The 19,413-nt window shown below is 40.6% G+C and overlaps 1 protein-coding gene across 1 annotated transcript in view; it reads right to left on the reverse strand.

Annotated features, from left to right (window-relative positions):
- The window catches only part of LOC126106367 (histone deacetylase 8-like), a 72,095-nt gene that overhangs the window by 16,443 nt on the left and 36,239 nt on the right, over positions 1-19,413 (reverse strand). Inside the window, exons 5-8 of the mRNA XM_049912631.1 lie at positions 17,391-17,583; positions 15,112-15,287; positions 7,397-7,491; positions 270-375 (exon numbers count right to left, since the gene is read on the reverse strand). Coding sequence (XP_049768588.1) covers positions 270-375; positions 7,397-7,491; positions 15,112-15,287; positions 17,391-17,583 — 570 coding nt within the window. The remainder of the gene's footprint in view (positions 1-269; positions 376-7,396; positions 7,492-15,111; positions 15,288-17,390; positions 17,584-19,413) is intronic.

Raw genomic sequence — 19,413 nt, forward strand, 5'->3', positions numbered from 1 at the left:
ATGTCACTCCACGCCAATTTTCATCACTTCAAAATGCATAATTTTACTTTTTATCCTTTCTATACAAGGTTTAGCATGGTTCTATAATTTTTAACTGTGAGTTAATCTCACTTTTTTAAAATTTGTTTTGCTCTAATCAATTTGTTAGTTACAACTGTTTACATGGAATGTTCAAATTACAATGAGTATGAGCATGCAACCTGGGCTCCCACCTTGGAGAACAGACAGATTTGGCAACAGGACAAAGTATGATCGGTACACAAACTAACCTGTTATTTGCTGTACGATGCTGTCAATGTACTCCTTTGTATTATAGTCCTTCCGTAAAGAAGGCTGTATACCGAATTCAAAATATGGTCCATACTCGCCTAGGAACTGCAACATAAATATTTAGAAAATCAACTCCAATGAACATGGAAGTAGAGTACATAACAGAAAAAAATACATGAATGAAAGAAATAACTGTTACCTTTCACTAATTATGCAAGTGTTCTGGTTCAGGACTAATACAGACGATTTTGCAGAATGTAACAAAAATGTTCAGACAAAGAGACAGAAGCATACTGACTCTTTCATTCTACCGCAGAGTGTGCGCCATTTCTGAAACTTACCAACCAATTACAATTATCCGCCGGATTGGTACACGAACTTGCAAACTCAGTTACTTGCAGGAAATGCACTTACTGACCGGACTATCAAGGCATGGCTCATGACTCGCCCACACAGCTCTAATTTCGCCAGTACTTCTGCCCTAATTTCTGCACTTGGCAGAAGCCCTCCTCTGTATTTCGTCAGACAGAGACTCCTCAAAACTTCCAGGAACAGTTGTCTGCCATAGTATACATGAGAGGTTCTGTAGAGTTCGGAGACCAGGCATGTAGGATAGGTCATGAAATGCAAGATTCTGGGTTTGAGTCCCAGTGTAGTAAGACAGTGACAGATAGGCAGGTGCTACTGCAAGCACAGGGCACACATTGGAGACAGTTCACGTCACTTCTAGTGAGCTTTTGTACATTTGTAGATTAAATCCAGAAGTCCACGAGTTAAAACAGCATTCAACACTAAGGAAAAGAACAAGAACTAACATTGAAAAAACTTAGTTAAACGACAGGAAACAGTATGTAAAAACTTTTATTTGGAGGATTGACCCATACGGCTCAGGCACACAGACAGCAGAGCAGCCAAAACGAAAAAGACTAAAGGTTTCTGAGGCACGGTGTTGATGGAGAATCCTCAAGATTTCATGGACTGAGAGAATGACCAATGAAGAAGTGTTCAACAACACAGGGGAGAGAATATCATTGTAAGGGAATATAGAGTAACAGAGTTATTAATATAGATGACAATTGGCTGGGAAGAATGCAGCAGGAAGACCAAGGCTGCAGTACATAAGGCAGGTACAACGAGATCTGAAACTATCGACGCACACCTGTACTGAGGAGACTTATGGGGCATGGGGAAAACCGGAGGATGAGAACTGCTTCCAACCAGTCTATCTACAGATTGAGAACAAAAGGAAATCATGTTTATATGACAGTGTCAGGTGAAAACTGCCTCAGGAGTCCATCTACTTTCCCATATATAACTGTACTCCAAAGATTAAAAAAAATATATAAATAAAATGAAAAAGTCTTTGCAGAAAAGAAAAGCAGATGTATGAATATCAACAGCCCAGATGGAAAGCCAGCACTCTGCAAAAAGAGAAGGCTGAAAGTTGGAAGAAATATAAAGAATCGACTTCAAGACAATATTATACATAATGAAGATGAAGTAGATGAAGGTGAGACATGACATTACAACAAGAATTTTACAAATACTGAAAGTTCTAAGTTGAAACAAGACACCTGAGTTGCACAACGTTGCCTCAGAATTATCAAAATCCTTGTGAGAGCAAGCCGTGTCAAAACTATTCCACCTGATACACTAGAAATGTGAGACAGAAGAAATACCCACAGACTTCAAGAAGATTGTAATAATTCAAATTCCAATGGAGGCAGGCACTGACAGATGTCAATATAACTGACCATCAGTTTTATAAGTCATGGCTGGCTGACATTAACACAAATTATGTACAGCCACACTCCAAAAGCACCCTATGGTGTGTGGCAGAGGGTACCTTCTTACCTGCGTCAATTCCCCCATACCTGTTTCAGATGCAAACAGTTCACGGGAAGAACAATTATCGGCAAGCCATATGTAGGAGGAAGCAATATACTGGCTGTCTATTCTTGGATTGTATGCTCTCCGAGGTTTAACAGTAAACCACACTGTGATTCAGAATGCCTTTCTCGCAGCATCTGCCACTGGAGTTGGCCGAGCATGTTCGTGACACTTTCACCTTACTAAATGAACCTGTAATGAAATGAGCTGTTCTTCTTAAGATCTTCTCTAGTCTCTCTATTGATCGTATCTGGTACAGATTCTAGACTGACGAGCAACATTTGAGTATTCAACAAATAAGGGTTTTGTACGCTACCTCTCTTTTGGATGGAATACATTTCCTGAGGAGTCTTCCAACTGATCTTGTTCTAGTGTCTGCCTTACCTGCAATTAGCTTCATGTGGTCATTCCACTTTAAAATGCTCCAAATGCATATGTGTAGATATTTTATGGATGTAACTGCTTGCAATGACCGCTCTGAAATCACGTAATCACACAATTATTTACAGACTGATGGAATGGCAGGTAGAAACCTATTTCGGGAAAGATCAGTTTGGGTTCCAGATAGATGTTGGAACAAGTGAGGCAGTACTGAATAAAGATGGGCAAAATCATTCATCCTTGGGAACTAGTTCACTGGTGATCACTCTTTTTTGGGAACCGTTCATTTTTACTCGTTACCATTCATTGTGCTTGGTATATGGTTCTTATGAAAAACTGAAAATTAATAGCACAGGTGACTGACGATGGAAGGCGTCAAGAGGGGCACTTGCCTCCCCCCTGGAGTACAGAGTTTTTACTCATGACAGAATTCTCACACACTTGTAATTTTCGTGATTCTGCAAAACATCTCGTTTAGCCAAAAGTAGCGTTATGTGGCTGATCGCAATGAAATAATATAAGGTGGAGCACCAAAAACCGGCCCCAAGTACACACTGCTCACCAATTACTCACGATCTGTTGACCGCTACAAGCAGAATAGATAAACATGTGATAATTAGGCAGTGAAGAAATAACAAATAAGCTAATGCAAACGACTTCGAAAAAATAGATGACGACTGGTAAATGACAATGAGCAGTCTAGTACTCAGGGGCAATTTTTCGTGCGCTACCCTTACCACTGAAATAATATTGTAGAAGTTATCATATTCTCTTTACAAAATGTGACACCATACACTCGATTATGAAGCGCGGGCCTCATTCGGTCTGCCTTCCATAACAATGAACATGCTCTTTTACCTTGGATAAAAAAAAGACGGAAAATGGCCACTCGTGTGTGCCGTGCCAACGTCCTTTGCATGTCTAATAACAAAGAATCTTGCCTTTTTACAAATATTTCTTCTGCTGTTTATCATAACAGTGAAGTAAGCTGATATGCCTTTTTGTTGCCTGAAAAGATTTATTTATTACACACCACATAATTTTTATGTAATTTACGTAATTATAAAATACATTTTAATTGCCGGAAGTGGACACTGAATAGACTACAAAAAGAACCAGAAGTTCAGAGTTCAAAAAAGATTTGAAACAGATCTAGAACGGGCATGTGAAGCGAACGAAACAAACAACAACAACTTGATACTGGACTAACTATGAGCAGTCGGCAGTGGAACTGCGACAAGTGGCCACGCAATGAAGGATGAGTCCCGCCGAGTAAGACCGAGACTGAGACAGATGAGAACAGGACCAAGGCTGGAATGAGATCGGCCGATGTGGCGTTGCGGGAACGAGACCGACCTACCGTGTTCCCGGGAACTATAAGTAGGAAGCTGCGACTGAAGTGAACTATGAAAGGCCATTCCTTGGAATTCGTTCCTCGCTCATTCCGTTCATCTTGGTGAACCGTTCCTTTGTACCCGTTAGTTTGTGAACAACCCATCTCTAATACTGAGCCTAAAAACTTAGCTTATAAGTTAGGTTAAAGAAGGGCAAACCTATATTTAAAGCACATGTAGATTTAGATAAAGCTTTTGACATGTTGACTTGAATAAACTCTTTGAAATTATGAAGGTAGCAAGGATGAAACTCAGGGAACAAAAGCTTATCAACAACTTGTACAGAAACCAGAGTACAAGTACAAGTGTTGAAGGGCATGAAAGGGAGACAATATTATAGAAGGAAGTAATACAAAATTGTGGCCCAGCTCCTATGTTATTTAATCTGTGCACTAAACAAGTAGCAAAGGAAAGCAAAGAAACATTTGGAAACCAATTAAAGATCAGGGGAAAAGAAACAGAAAGAAAGACCAGTTGAGCAGAATGGAATAATGACATAACATACGTAAAATAAGAGTAATGAAATGTAGACAAATTAAGTCAGATAATGCTGAGAGAATTAGATTAGAAAATGAGACACCAAAGTAGTCAGATTAAAGGTAGACATCAAAGCAATTCACAGGCAGTCTGCTAGACCTATTACTGGTAGGTTCAATCAACATGCAGATATTATGGAGATGCTTGAGGGACTCAAATTGGAATCTCTGTGAGGCAGGTGATGTTCTTTTCGAAGAATGCTATTGAGAAAATTCAGAGAACAAGTATTTGAAGCTGATAGTTGTTTTTCCCACGCTCTATTTGTGCCTGGAACAGGAAGGGAAATTACTAGTAGTGGTAGAACATACTCCCTGCCATGCACCATACGGTGACTAGCGCTGTATGTACGTAAATGTACATGTAAATGGAGGAGGGCAGCTTATTTCGTATTATCAGGAAATAAAAGGAGAGTGTGTGTCAAATAGGATAAGCAAGTCATGAATGCAACCATTAAAACTGTTTTTTCATTGTTGTGAGATCTTTTCATGAACTCTCGATTTCAATCACATACTTTCTTATCTGAATCTGAAAATAGTTTGTTAACTCCCACTTACACAGGGAAAATGACTGTTGTGAAATAAGAGAAATCAGAGCCCACATGGAAGAATTTAGGAGTTATTTTTCCCCCATTAGCTATTCCAGAGAGGAATAGTCAAGACAGTGTTTGGATGTGGTTCTATGAGTCATCTGCCAAACACTTGAGTGTGCATTTCACATAACAAACAGTGCACCAGTGAAAGCCAACAGTGTTTAGTACTTGTGAAGCAACTCTGGATCCCCAAAAACGCTTTCTTCCAGTGAATAGTGGGCACATGGCAATCCCTCAAATGAAATGGAGACATAAAAGACAGTACTGGAATCCCTCGTCGATGGTGGTGGATGCGTGAATGAGTTCAGGATGGGCAGAATGACTGGCCTCTCGATAGGTATTCTGAGGCTGTAGCTGCAGCCGACAGGGTTACACAACATAAGGCTTAGAAGAGAGGTCACAGGCCATGCTATGGTGCTGTGATTCAGTAATTTTCAGAAATTTCAGTGCATGTACTTATCAAAGGGCTGCACATAATGGATTATTAAGACACCTTGTGCACAGATCAAAATGTCTACTATTAATTAAAAACTGCAGGATCTTTCAATATCAATAATTGGGCCTAATAAAAAATTATATGTCTTTCCTCCTCCACTTATTTTCTATATCCATACGATGTTTTTCGGTTTCCGTATTATACACAATGTGAAGACAACACTCTGCAGCTTATGCTGCACCATATGCTAGCAGGAAATCCACCTTTGTCCATAACTGTCCCCTTTCCACACTCAATGGCAGGTGTCAAGTGTTATGTTGTCCTCCACAGAGCAGCATACCCTGCCTTCGTTTTGAACTTCAGATAGAATTTCCTGTCATTCTGGAGTCCCCTTGCACTTTGAGAGTCTGGTCCAAGAAAAGACAGGTGGTCACTGAGAGGCAATTCTTGCTTTAGTGGAGAAATTAAAAATGAAGCGCTTTGACTGTAGTCTCTAACTGTTTGCTTTCCCAGCTGGTGTACTACTTTTGAAGCAGAAAAAAAGAACAAAAGAAATAAATGCAACCTGTAGCATGGACAATGTCTGGGTCTATCTTAACAACGACCGTATAGAGCAGGGGTGCTCAATCGATCAATTGCAATCAACCACTCAATCACCATGGTTTTTTAGGCAGATCTTTCGAAACCATTGTCCATCTGTTTAAATGAGCTAGTTTTGTAAAATACCAGTTTGTTGACAATAAGTGTTTTTGCATGGTATTTGGTGGCACTTAATCTGGCAATACTGTCTCTGCCTCTTTCCATCTGCATTTCACCACCTTTAATGCTCGCACCAATCAGCAGTCTTTTCTCACACATGGTGGGATTACTACCCGTGAACTGTAATTAAACGTAAAACACATTCCTCAAATTCAGTCAGAACTATTGGACCAACAAGCTGTAAAGACATATACAATCAACTTGACAGTACTGAAGACACTGTTTGAAAACAATTTTCAGATTTCAAGCAGCAGAACCTGTTCTAGCTTTCATAGTTCAACCTTGCCAGAAAATGGATGTGGAAGATATTTCAAGTAAAATGACTACTTCTAGCTCTTCCAGTGAGGTCGAACCTGAAGAGGAAATAATTTGATTTCAAAATGCCATTTCCTTAAAGTTGGAATACAATTAAAAGTGGCACCATATGTTTTACCATTTTCCTGAATCAACTGGTTCCTACGAGACAGAATTTTCTATGATAAACATAGTGAAATCTAAGTGTAGAAATACACTGACTGATCCTCACCTTTCAGGCTGCATGAGGTTGGCTCTGAAAAATTATTCATCAGATTGTAATAAACTTGCCAATACTGTACAAAGCCAAGTACCTCACTAAACTTTTTCAACATTTATGATGGTGTATATTTTAATTTTTTTCACAGGTGATATATCTTGAAAGTTGAGTAGTAGGCCTACAACATTTGATGGAGAGAAAATTATTATGTACTTTGTGTGATTAAAATTTTTGATGTTAGCTACAGTGTTGTTTTGTGCTTAAATCCTTTAAGTTAGTTGATCTCTAAATGGACTAAATTGCATGTAGCAGATCTGAATTTTAAAAATGTTTAGCACCCTTGATATGGAGGATACCTTGGGTCTGCCACTTGTTTCTTTTGTAACTACAGGTTAGGAATACAGTGTCAGCCAGAACAGTGGAGACAATTTCACTTTTCACATTACATAGAAAGAAAAACATTTAAGACCTAAAAGAGAGAGAGAGAGAGAGAGAGAGAGAGAGAGAGAGAGAGGTAATATTGCGTTGCTTCTACACGAGGAAGCTGTACAATGTCTGTCAAAACTGTTAAAGAAAAATAAAAGAGCTCCATACATATTTTGTGAGCCATTTGTGCACCCACTTACGTCGTGTTCCGGAACTTCAGCTGGTAGTTTGCAGCCAGCAATGGCAGCTGTCAGCGCCGCCCAGCAGCGAGCTGTGTTCGGCAGGTTGTAGCCACCTGGAACATCACAAGTGAGTGGCATCCACTGTTAAACGAGGCTCAGCAATGTGATGCAATTGCAACTACAAATCTACATAAATAAAAATCATTTGTTGCATGTATGAAAGATGATGACTTGAGAATGGCTTGACCGATTTGGCCTCCTGACCAGCCCCCCCCCCCCCCCCCCTTTTTTGTCAAGACAAGGTTTGTGTGAAACAATTTTTGGAAAATCCACCGGAAAAGTCAGAAATTTGCATGGTATTTTTGTATGAAAGCCTCAATAAAGGAAATGTAATGGTTGATTTGACAGCAAAATCTCGAAAAGCTATTGACCAATTTACTTCAAATTTTTACATGATATTCTAATAAATGTGTAGACAGGCATAAACTACATACATCATTAACACATATAGTGCACAAATATACATCTGCCAACAAGGTGGAAATGTTTTTTTTTTTTAATTTTGAGAAGTTCTTGACAGATTTACTTCAAATTTTTACATGATACTTTAATGAATGACTGGACAGACATAGGGTCCACACTTCTGTAACATGTATGGTATAGAAAAGTCTGTAAGCGAATGTACTGATTAGTTCTTACCCAATTTACTTCAGATTTTTACACAATACTCTAATAAACATTTGGACAGACATAGGCTAAATGTTCTTTAATACATATCACAATTTTCACAAGATACTCAAAAAAATATTCAGACAACCATATACAGTATATTTTTTTTAACAACAATGTACAAGTCTTCTGTTAAAATCAACTGCAAGAATGAAAATGAGCTATGTTGCGCTGTGAGATTTGCAGTTTCGTTTTCCTTTCCACAATCAGTTTTAACAATAGCAGGGCATAGAAACATTACGCAAATTGTTTCTCTTATAAATATTGCTTCGCTAAAAGACAGATATTTGTAGGTTTGATAGCAGAAGCATTTCTGTTTACACTGTCAACTGACAGCACATTGATGAACAAGAGCAATTTAAACATTGGATGTGTACAACAATGCAGCACGCAGATACTACTGAAACAAACAATTTAATGTCTTTGGCATGTCAAGAATGTGTAATTTGTTTTACATAAACACTGAATTAAGCTTAACCAGACATTTTCTATTTTACAGCATTACCACAATGAAGGTCACAGTAGTAAAGAAAGGCTACCATCAAATAAAATGTGTTTCCATTATTACAAAATCAACCAATTACCACATAATTTGTTATGCATTAACTACAATCAACTGTTTCCTCTGTTTACAACAATATCATAACAATAATTAAATTCAGGTTATTTTCCTTTTCTACAACAGTACTGTAATGAAAATGAGACCAACATTACTTTGTTTCCTGTTACACCAATACTACAATAAGTGTTCAAAATGCCCACCATCATTTGATTTAACATATGCTTCATTATGGAAAATGCAGTTTTGTTGTACTCATTCACACAAATGCACATTTGCCATTAGTGTACCGACAACACTAAAAATCCTCTGTGTAAATTTGTCTACATTATTTACTTGCTGGGCATAAATAAGTCCCTTCATATAGCCCCAACAGTAAAAATCCAGTGGATTTAAACCAGGACTGCTTGCTGGCCATCAATGATGACCAAAACGCCCCTCCGTCATCCTGGAAATCTTCTATTCAAAAACCTTCATACTTTGTGACCAATGTGAGGTGGAGCGCCATTGTGTGGAGGGACCACGTGTTATGACATGCAGCTAATGGAACATTTTCTAATAAAGTTGGTAGCAATGTCTCCTCTAAAAAGGTTCAGAAATTGCTACCAGTCAATTGTGCAGGTAAAGCATAAGGCCCAATAATGTGACCATCGATTATACCTGCCCATAAATTTACGGGAAAGTGTTGCTGAAAAAGTGTTGCTACTACTTGGCGCGAGTTGTGAACCCTCCATGTGTGCATGTTATGGAAATTAGTTATTCTATTGTGAGTGAAACATGCTTCATCTGTGACGAGTATTTTGTTTACAAAATCATGCTGCGTATTTTGTAAGAAAAGCACTCTGAGAATTCTCGTTGTGGAAGGAAGTCTTGTTCTTCCAACTCATGTATGTAATGAATGGTGTAAGACCACAGAGGCTCCTCTTTCAAAGTGCAATGTATGACTGTGCAATACACCCACTAGGCGGGGATTTTTGTGGATGCGGTCCAGAATTTGTTCCTTATCTTCCAATGTACATTCTTCGCGTTGTGAGCCCCTGCCTTCTGTGTGGGGTAGTAAAGAGCCAGTATCTCTCAATCCGTGCAAATTAAATGGGTACTAGTAACAATAAAATGAAATCTTATCAGAACAGACAATACGTTTCACATACAGAATTATAAGTAAAAAGGTAAAAATAGCAACTGTACTTTTGTAGTCGAGTAAAAGTAGACAATTACGATGATACAAAACTTTTGTGAATAGCAACAAATGTCAATCGTGCAGGAAGTCTTCGCTGTTGGAAGCATTCTCAATAAATTTGTACAGCTGCCCTCACAACACCTTTTGCCTCGCCATAAACTAAATCAATATCACACAGTTCAGTGATTGTAAATTTCGCTTCCATCCTATTGTTTAACTGAGTTGCAATAACATTTACACAGGTAACACGAAGACTGCTGACGACTGACATATTACAGTGACTCAGCTACTCAGGCTGCTGTTGTCTACTGTTTGTGACTCACGCTAGCAATTTCAATACGTGCAGCAGTAAATAGCACTAACCAATTGCTTACATAAGTGAACCAGTGTTGCGGGTGGGGTGGAGTGGGCACCCTTTAGTGTTTTGATCCTGTTTAATGAATTGTCCTAGTCTACTGTGCACAATGTTTCCGCAAGTTACATCTAATCTGTGTGCATTGTTCAGTGTGTATTTTTCCAAAAACATTGTCCCGAGACGAACTGTGGTTCCCCCTGGTATCCCTTATTGTCAACGGTTAACTTTCTGGATGTAGGTGACCAACTGTCTCAAAAGTGTTTGAGCCTATGACTTACCACTGGTCGTCAATTTTGTTCAAGGTGACATACACATGGTCTCTTATTTTATTGTTTCTGAAACACATCCATACAATATAGAAGTGACAGATTACTATTCACCAAATAGGGCAGGAGTTGAGTTCCAGACAGGTGAAACAAAAAAGACTGTTAATATTCAGCTTTCCGACGAAGACATAAATCACACACACACACACACACACACACACACACACACACACACACACACACGACCACCACCTCCGGCCCACTACAGCCAGAGTGGCCAGAGGTAGTGGTCATGTGTGTGCAAGATGCTTACTCGCATGAATGTGCGTGCATTTCTCTGAAGAAAGCTTTTGCTGAAGGCTCATAAGTAACAGTCTTTTTCACTGTGCCTGTCTGCAACTCAACTTGTCATCTTTACAGTGAGTAGCAATCTATCCTTTCATAAAATACATGAACATTCACACAAGCACAACTCTCTCTCTCTCTCTCTCTCTCTCTCTCTCTCTCTCTCTCTCTCTCTCTCTCTCTCATACACACACGCACACGGTCACTGTACCCAGGCACTAGGGACAAACTGCGACTGTGCGAGATGTGTGCAACAATCTGGTGAGGGTGGCAGGGGTGAGGAGGCAGCATGGGGTGGGAGGGCAGGGAATAGTAGGCTAGGGGTGGCGGACGATGCTGTGCTGCCTGTAGAAGTGTGCAGGGATGTGGTTGGGACAGGAAAGGTGTTACAAGAATGAAGGGTATGTTGTAACGCAAGTTCTTGCCTATGCAGTTCGGAAAATCAGGTGTCAGTAGGAAGCATCTAGATGGCATGGGCTGTACAGTAATTACTAAAGTGAAGAACATCACACTGGGCAACATGTCCAGCCTGGGTGGTTCATCTCTCTGTCGCAGTTTGGCAGTGGTCATTCATGCAAAGAGATTACTTGTTAACTGTCATGTCTCGTAGAAGTGGAAAAGTAATTGCAGCTAGTTTGTAAATCACATTTTCTGCTTTCACAGGTAGCTCTGCCTTTGTTGGGGTAGGAGATGCCTGTCATGTAGGATCATGGTAGGCAGTAATGGGAGGATACATGGGACAGGTCTTACATTTAGGTCTACTGTAGGGATATGAGCCATGAGACAAGGGGTTGGGACCAGGGCTGGAGTAGAGGTGGGTAAGGATATTGTGCAAATTCAGTGTGCTGTGGAATACCAGTGTGGGGCAGCATATTAGGTAGGACATTCCTCTTTCAGGGACAAGAAGAGGTAGTTTCAACCCTGGTGGAGAATGTGATTTAGCTGCTCCAGTTCCAGATGGCACTGAGTCACAAGAGCTCCTCCATGGCCGGACAGTGGGTGTGTGGGAGGTGATAAGTGACTGGAGAGGCAAGGCATAGAAGGTCTGTTTCTGGACAAGGCTGGGAGGGTGATTTGTCTGTGAAGGTCTCAGTGAGAACCTTGGTATATTTCGGAAGGGACTGCTAGTCGCTACAGATGGTATGATCCTGGGTGGCTAGGCAGTATGGAATGGGTGGCAGATGTTAAAATGAAGGTACTGTTAGTTGGTGGTAGGTCTGAAATGGACAGACATACTGATGAAGACATCCTTGATGTAGACATCATCATTGAGAAAAGTGCCTTCCTTGTTGGGTTGGGGAGGAAGTGAACAGGGGAGATATGTTGAGATTCTGGAGGAATTTGAATAGGGTTCCTCACCCTCAGTCCAGTTCACGAAGATGTCATCAGTGAATCTGAAACCATTGAGGGGTTTGGGATTCTGGTTGGTTACAAATGATTCCTCTAGGTGGCCCACGAATAGGCTGGCAACAGGTTGGTGCGATGCAAGCACTCATTGCTTTGGCACAAATTTGTTTGTAGGTGATGCCTTTAAAGGATACACAATTATGTGCGAGGAAACAGGCATGGGGACCAGCAAGGAGGTTGTAAGTGCGGAGTCAATTAGGTACTGGGAAAAATAGCATTTAATAGTGTCAAGACCACATGCACTAGGAATGTTAGTGCACAAGGATGTGGCACTGGTAGTACTGTGCAGGGCATTGGTTGGTAAAGGAACAGGAACGGTGGAGAGCTAATGGAGGAAATGGTTGGTGACTTTTACATTGGGAAGTAGATTACGGATAATAAGCTGAAGGTATTGGTCCATGACAGCAGTATTTAAGGAGGGCTGGAGATACTGCTGGATTTCTGGATGAAGTCACTGTGGCAAGGTTCGTAGGGGGATGTATCTCACAGCTGGCGGAGCCCCTTCACCAGGTAATCCCTATGGTTCATAACTACAAAGGTGGAGCTTTGTCAGCAGGTAGGATTATATAATTGGGATCAGTTTTTAGCAGTTGGATTGTAGTTATTACTGTGGTTGGTTGGTTTGTTTTGGAGGTGGGGGTGAGGGGCAGAGGGGACCACACAGTGAGGTTATCAGTCCCACTGGCAAACACAGAGGTAGAAGTATCGGGGCAGCAGGATCAGTATAGAACAGGGAGGGTAGAGGGGGGAGAGGGAGGGGGATAGGAAGAGTGGGGCCGAGGTGGGTGCAGGGGTGTTATTGATGCACTACATGCGACAGGGCACAGGAACTGTGCCTGACCCATCCCAATCCCAACATAATATCATGATCGTGACACAATGAGGACACCACCAGGGGAAGAAGGACAATAAGAGGGGAAACAAAATGACAGAAAATACCATTAAAAGTTTATTAGACAAAGAGTGGCCACCCAAGAGTCGGCCCCCGACTGAGTGGAAAGGTCTTTGACTTTAAACTTTAAATCCACTGCCAGAATGGTCACAGAACTGGGAGTAGGTGGCTTCCCCCAGCCAGACAATTGGTAAGCGTGTTATCCAGGATACCCATGTGGCCAGGACCCCAATGGAAATAAACCAAACAAGCAGCACAGTCAAGATTGGCATGAAGGTCATGGATGGCAGAGGCAGAGTGTGGCAATAGCCTTAAGGCTACTCATAATAAAACTTAAATGAGCGAGGACTGTAATGGCAGTAAACAAGAACAGGGTGAAAAGGATGGATTGCTACTCACTACATAGAGGTGGTGTTGAATTGCAGGCAGACACAGTGAAAAGACTGATAAACTTTTAACTTTTGGACAGAGGAGTCCTCCTTCAGAAGCAGAAAACACACACACACACACACACACACACACAAAGCACACGCGCGTACTGGTCAGGACTGAGCACCCCACTAGTCTTGTCATTGTGTCATTGTGTCAATGACTCAACGCTTCCTCTATGCGGTAAATAAACACCAGTTCTGTTGTAAACAACCTGCATGTGGCATGCCAACAGGAGATGTGAAGACACATCCCTTGTGATCAGCAGATTTAGAGCCATTGCTGTAAAATCAACAGACTCTCAAAACTCCCATAAGAGTGGGTGGCAGTAACAGCAGAACACCACAGGAGTGATTGAGGCTTTCAAGCCCCAGAGGAGATCCATCCGATCTGGGGCCAAGAACTAGCCGAGGGGGGTGAGGGTGGCTTGGGGGTACAGGTTCGGGAGAGAATGTGGGGTACAGAACAAAGAGGCAAGATGGAAATTGGGCGCTGATAACCTCATGGTTGAGTGCCAATAAGCTCCAAACACACCCAAGATAGAAACTGCAGAAGAGAGAAGCAAAGCAGAGTCCAATCATTAAATCCATGGGAACTATGTAGAAAAATTGTAAAAGTGAAAGAAATGTTGACTAGCATAACCAGCAAATTTTAACTCTTAAGAATAAATGTGCTGTGAGGGGGAGGGGGGGGGGGGGGGGGAGAAAAAGATCTATGGGGCATTGAGTATTCAACAACTCACAGATATGACATACATTGTTCCTCATTTAACAACAAGATGTTTTGTGTACCTGCACCTAATTTTAATTTATTTTCATACTGAAAATATAAAGACAATTTTTATTTAAAAAATTTGACTCAATATCTGTTAATTAACATTTCTACTTGTTAATGAATATAGATATGAAAGGATAGAGTGATACTGACAGCACAGAGGAAGTGTTGAGCCACAGATAGACACAATGACAGGACTAGTAGGCCTACAGCTGCTCAGTCCCAAGGTGTGTGTGTGTGTGTGTGTGTGTGTGTGTGTGTGTGTGTGTGTGTGTGTGTGTGTGTGTGTGTGTTTTTTCTGCTTCTGAAGGAGGACTCCTCTGTCCAAAAGTTAAAAGTTTATCAATCTTTTCACTGTGTCTGTCTGCAATTCAACACCTCCTCTATGTGGTGAGTAGCAATCCACCCTTTTCACCTTGTTGTTATTCCGTCCTGGAATGTCCATTGTTAGTTAATAAGTATGGAGTTTAAATAAAAATAAAAATAAAAATGGTGTAACTCACGAGATTCAATCCAGCGGCTTCACAATTACAAGAGTTCTATGTTATTCTCTTAACTAATGACAATACGTTGGCACAATATGTAAATTTTGTACTTAACAGCACGCGGGACTCTTCTACTCTTCAAAGCCAATTTTTTCAAGTTTTTTACTTTTTGAAATGTACTGTACTGCTTTAGGAAATTGATGTCTGGGCACTGACCTTCAGATCCTACAAGTATGGAGAAAATTGAACAGGGCGGGCAGTCCTCTCTGTGAGGCCTCCCATCAACACCGCCTCAGATCGAAGGGCACCCACCTCCACCGAGGAAGAGTGTCGGCAGCCCTCGGGAGAGCAGCAGGCTGGCGCAGGTAGTGTAGGCCTCAGACGTGAGGTTGAAGGCACAGCCCACGGGGTCACCGTGCAGGCCGTCTGCACCACACTGGACAACTAGCGCATCCGGCTGGTAGGTGTCAAACACCTTCTCTGTCACCCTGCAGAAGGTGGGAAGCAGCCAGCACTAACATTTCATCCAAACCTCATCTTTGAACATTGCAAATAAAAATAAAATTAATAAATATTAGAGAGAGGTCCTGCATTGTTCCAATAGCAGCACTTTAAGAGTACCTACTTGCTACATTTTACACTTTTTTGCCAAATATTTTGCTAATAACTTAAATCATTGATGGAACAAAGGTCGGTTTGAACATCCTAGTGACTTACAGGACATTGTCTGGGTCTGCCGTCGCCTTCCTCTGACCTCTGAACTCACTTATCTGGCCAGATATAGGGAGACCTACAGCTTGACCCAGAGCTGACAAAGCAATTAGTAAAAAAAAAAAAAAAAAAAAATATCCTTGAACCAATTGAGGAATGAACCCAAAACTTTGAATCAAGTGCTCTCGATTAATGGCGTACCTTCAGCTGAATCGTCGATCCCATTCCTCCATGGGATGTTCGACAACCGACTCAATCGTCTTCTTCAAGTGCCGTGGGCCTAGCCGTTAAGTTTAGTGCCTGTCCAACTCTGACCAGACACTATTGAATATTATCAGTGATCTAAGTCTCAGGTAGCTGTGTGTGTGTGTGTGTGTGTGTGTGTGTGTGTGTGTATGTTTGACCACATTCTGTGGTAATGTGGGGGCACCACTTAAGAAAAGTTGATCAGACGCGTTAGGAACATCAGCATCACACCCGACTAAAGCAACATGGCAAATCGTGTTTGTTTGCCTCTGTGCACAGTCTCGAGTATAATTTTGAAACTAAATATGATGAGATGACTATTGCAGTGAAAATGCCAAGTTTCTCAGGCAGAATGATTAGGCTGTAGATAGAAATAAAGATTTCGGAAACTTAATAAACTCGGGAAGGTGGGTTCAATTTGATCAGGGTCAGGGATCCGACAAGTTATTGAGATCTCTGGGTGCCAATAATCAAACAGGACTACAGAAGTGTGACACAAACAATGCTTCACAGTTTGGTCAGAGTTAGGACAGCAAGTATACACAATGGCATCTGAAAAAGACAACACGCAGAAAAATGGAACTGACAACTTGGCTGAACACCAGAAAGTACAATTTCAATATGTTGTAAAAAGCTTACTCACTTAACTACCACTGGGCGAGGGGAGACAAGGCAGCACAAAGAAGCAACATTAGATTCACAGTGGCAAGTGGGAGGGGGTGGGGGGGCACCTTCAGATCATCCATCCAACTGTCTAGAGTGGTTTACATAAACCCTTAAGGCAAATGCTGTGATGGTTTCTTCGAAGGGGCTTATCCTCTATGTACCTTGTCAGCTGAAATTTGCCAAGAACTTCCTCAAAAATAAATGTAAGTTCATACCTCAATGACCTGTGCAAAGATCTGAAGTGTTCACACAATCGAAATTTCTCACCAGCTCAACGATAGCTCTTACAAAATTTTCACAGTGTCCAAAAACGAACACTGTTGGTGATCTTTACATTTGTGCGATCAACGTGCCACTTGAAGTGAAATTTGTGTGTGTTTGGAACTTTTGCCAAACCACAGCTTCAGAGGGAAATCTAACGACTGGCTGGTGACTGTGGTGCCACTACTGGTAACAATCTACCAATTAGGGAAAGTATAACTGAGATGTGATACAATGTTGAGGTTTTCCAGCATACTGGAGCTGCATAGTAATCTATGTGGTCAGTGCAGTCTATGGCATATGTTTAACTGAAGTATTTTTTGGAAAAGGGGGGGGGGGGGGGTTTAAGGAAATAATTCTTTTCTCCTCCAATTTTCATTAACAAAACACCTAAAGTACAGGGGATCAGTCAAAATGGAACATATGCCTATTTGACATTCCTTCCCCTCCCCCCTCAAATGACTATTTGTGTCACCTTTCCAAATACTGCTTTTATTGTTTTATTGCATAGAGTCCATCTAATGCTGTACAGTATGTGAAATATAAATTATTTTTATTTCATTGACTACCAACACAATTTCATTTATTTTAATGTTTTCTTTTTAAAACCGAAAAATCTAGACCTGCGATGCAAATAAGTAAAATGAAGTACTGACTACAGAAATAACAGACAACACAGTATTTCGACCAAGTATTAAAGCTCTTACTTCTGAAAAACATCACAGTAAGTGCTGTCGGATACACCTTCACGCAGAGGAACATTCACTGCATAGTAGCGGCCATTTGAAATGCCAATATCAGTAATGTCCCCACTGCAAGGGTATATGCCAGGCCCATGGTGGTGCAGCGAGAGCGTCATCACCCTGGATGTAGAGGCAAACGCGTTCTGCACGCCGTCACCTGCACAGAGCAACATCCATACAAAAGTGCCATTACTCTCAACACTGCTGTAAATCATTCTTGGTATTAATGTATGGAGACTTTTTCCCCCAGAGCCAATATGCAGTGGTGGGAAATCCAGGGTGAAACATAAAACAATCTGGGAATATAGGTGGTCACCTTTCAAAGTTTCACAAACAACTACTAGATGGCACTATTGAAATGTGACATTAATATTGCTTTAAAGTTTCTCGTTTGTTATTGTTACAACAAAAATAGCTCAGAAAATGACAGAGCAGTCAGGAGTGGTAAGCATTCCAAAACAAGTGTTGCAAACACATGGATATGTCATCTGAAGATTATCACTTTTTAAGAATTTCGTAAAGGCCTATGTGAACAATGTCTCATATTGATTTGTTCAAATCTGGTAATCAATCACCTTAAAAAATGCCTATATACAATTAGTTTGCAGTATTTCGTCCTGCAGACTTGTGGTGTTCCCAAAAGCAGTGACCCGTGTGCAACACGAATAGTCTGATCAGCACGAGTCTTGCTGTGAGACAGAGGTATACTTAGGACTATACAAGACTGCCAAACATTCCATTTTACATGAATATTCAGCAGTGAGAAATATTTGTTCTCAATGGAACTTCAAAAACAGGCTTTTGTAAATTTGTATAATGAAATGGCCAAACAATTGAACCAAAGACATTACAAATCCTATGTACAACATCAAAAACAGAAGATGAAACCTGGGTTCATTTTTGCAAGCCAGGAACTAAGCAGTCACCTGTTTGGTGCTTCGAGATAAACCAGAACTGAAAAAGGGTTCATCTGCAAAGCACTTTTGCAGAAATGAGCAGTGATTTTTGCAGTTACAACGATCGTGTCATGGCTGTTGCTGTAGAAAATCTAAGAATGATTAACGATCGTGTCATGGCTGTTGCTTTAGAAAATCTAAGAATGATTAATGATGAATGGTATACAACAATTTGTTTGGTACAGATCATTCATAAAATCAGTAAACACAACCAAAATATAAAATCATTTATTCTATGGGAAAGCTAACCAAGTCTTGCTCAGTATATAAAAAAACTATAGTTTGGCAAGAGAAAAATATGGAATTAATGTATTGTTGCCTGTATCCATGTGATTTATCATCTAATGACTTCTTTTTACTCCCTCATATAAAAAGCAAAAAGTACGGACAGCAATTTCCATCATTTCAAGAAACTGCCAAATGCTTCCAAAACTTTGTCTTTAGTTACTCACATCAGAGTAGAAAAAAGTCTCTCGAATTTGTTTTGTCACAAGTAAATGCGAGTATGAGTTTTAAAAGGGAATATTTTGGGAAACAAAACAATTTGTACAGAAAAAAATACACTTAGAAAAGGAGAGGAGTTGCTGAGCAGCAAATAAGCACCAATAAAAGATGATAAACTAACATTTCAGAGAAAACACTGTTGACTCACTGTCAAAGACAGGTAGCTACAACATAGATGAGAGAATGTGTGTGTGTGTGTGTGTGTGTGTGTGTGTGTGTGTGTGTGTGTGTGTGTTCGTGTTCTCTCATCTATGTATAATAAGCTGTGGATCTGCCAGGCCAAAATGAAAATTTGATTAATCAATACACCAACAGTGGCTGAAGTTGAAGAGGAGTGGTGAGCATTAGTTTGTCATGTGGTACACCAGTAAATATTAAGATGGCCGCACGTCTAAACATTCTGGAAGGTTACTGGTTTACAGGAGAACAGTACCTAAATGAAATGGAAAACTGTGATGAATGTTAGGTCTAACACAATGAGTGACTCTATAGCAGCTAACAGTAGAGGAATAGTTTAAGTCAGCTCT

Source organism: Schistocerca cancellata, chromosome 10 (genome assembly GCF_023864275.1).
Source record: "Schistocerca cancellata isolate TAMUIC-IGC-003103 chromosome 10, iqSchCanc2.1, whole genome shotgun sequence".
Taxonomy (NCBI): domain Eukaryota; kingdom Metazoa; phylum Arthropoda; class Insecta; order Orthoptera; family Acrididae; genus Schistocerca; species Schistocerca cancellata.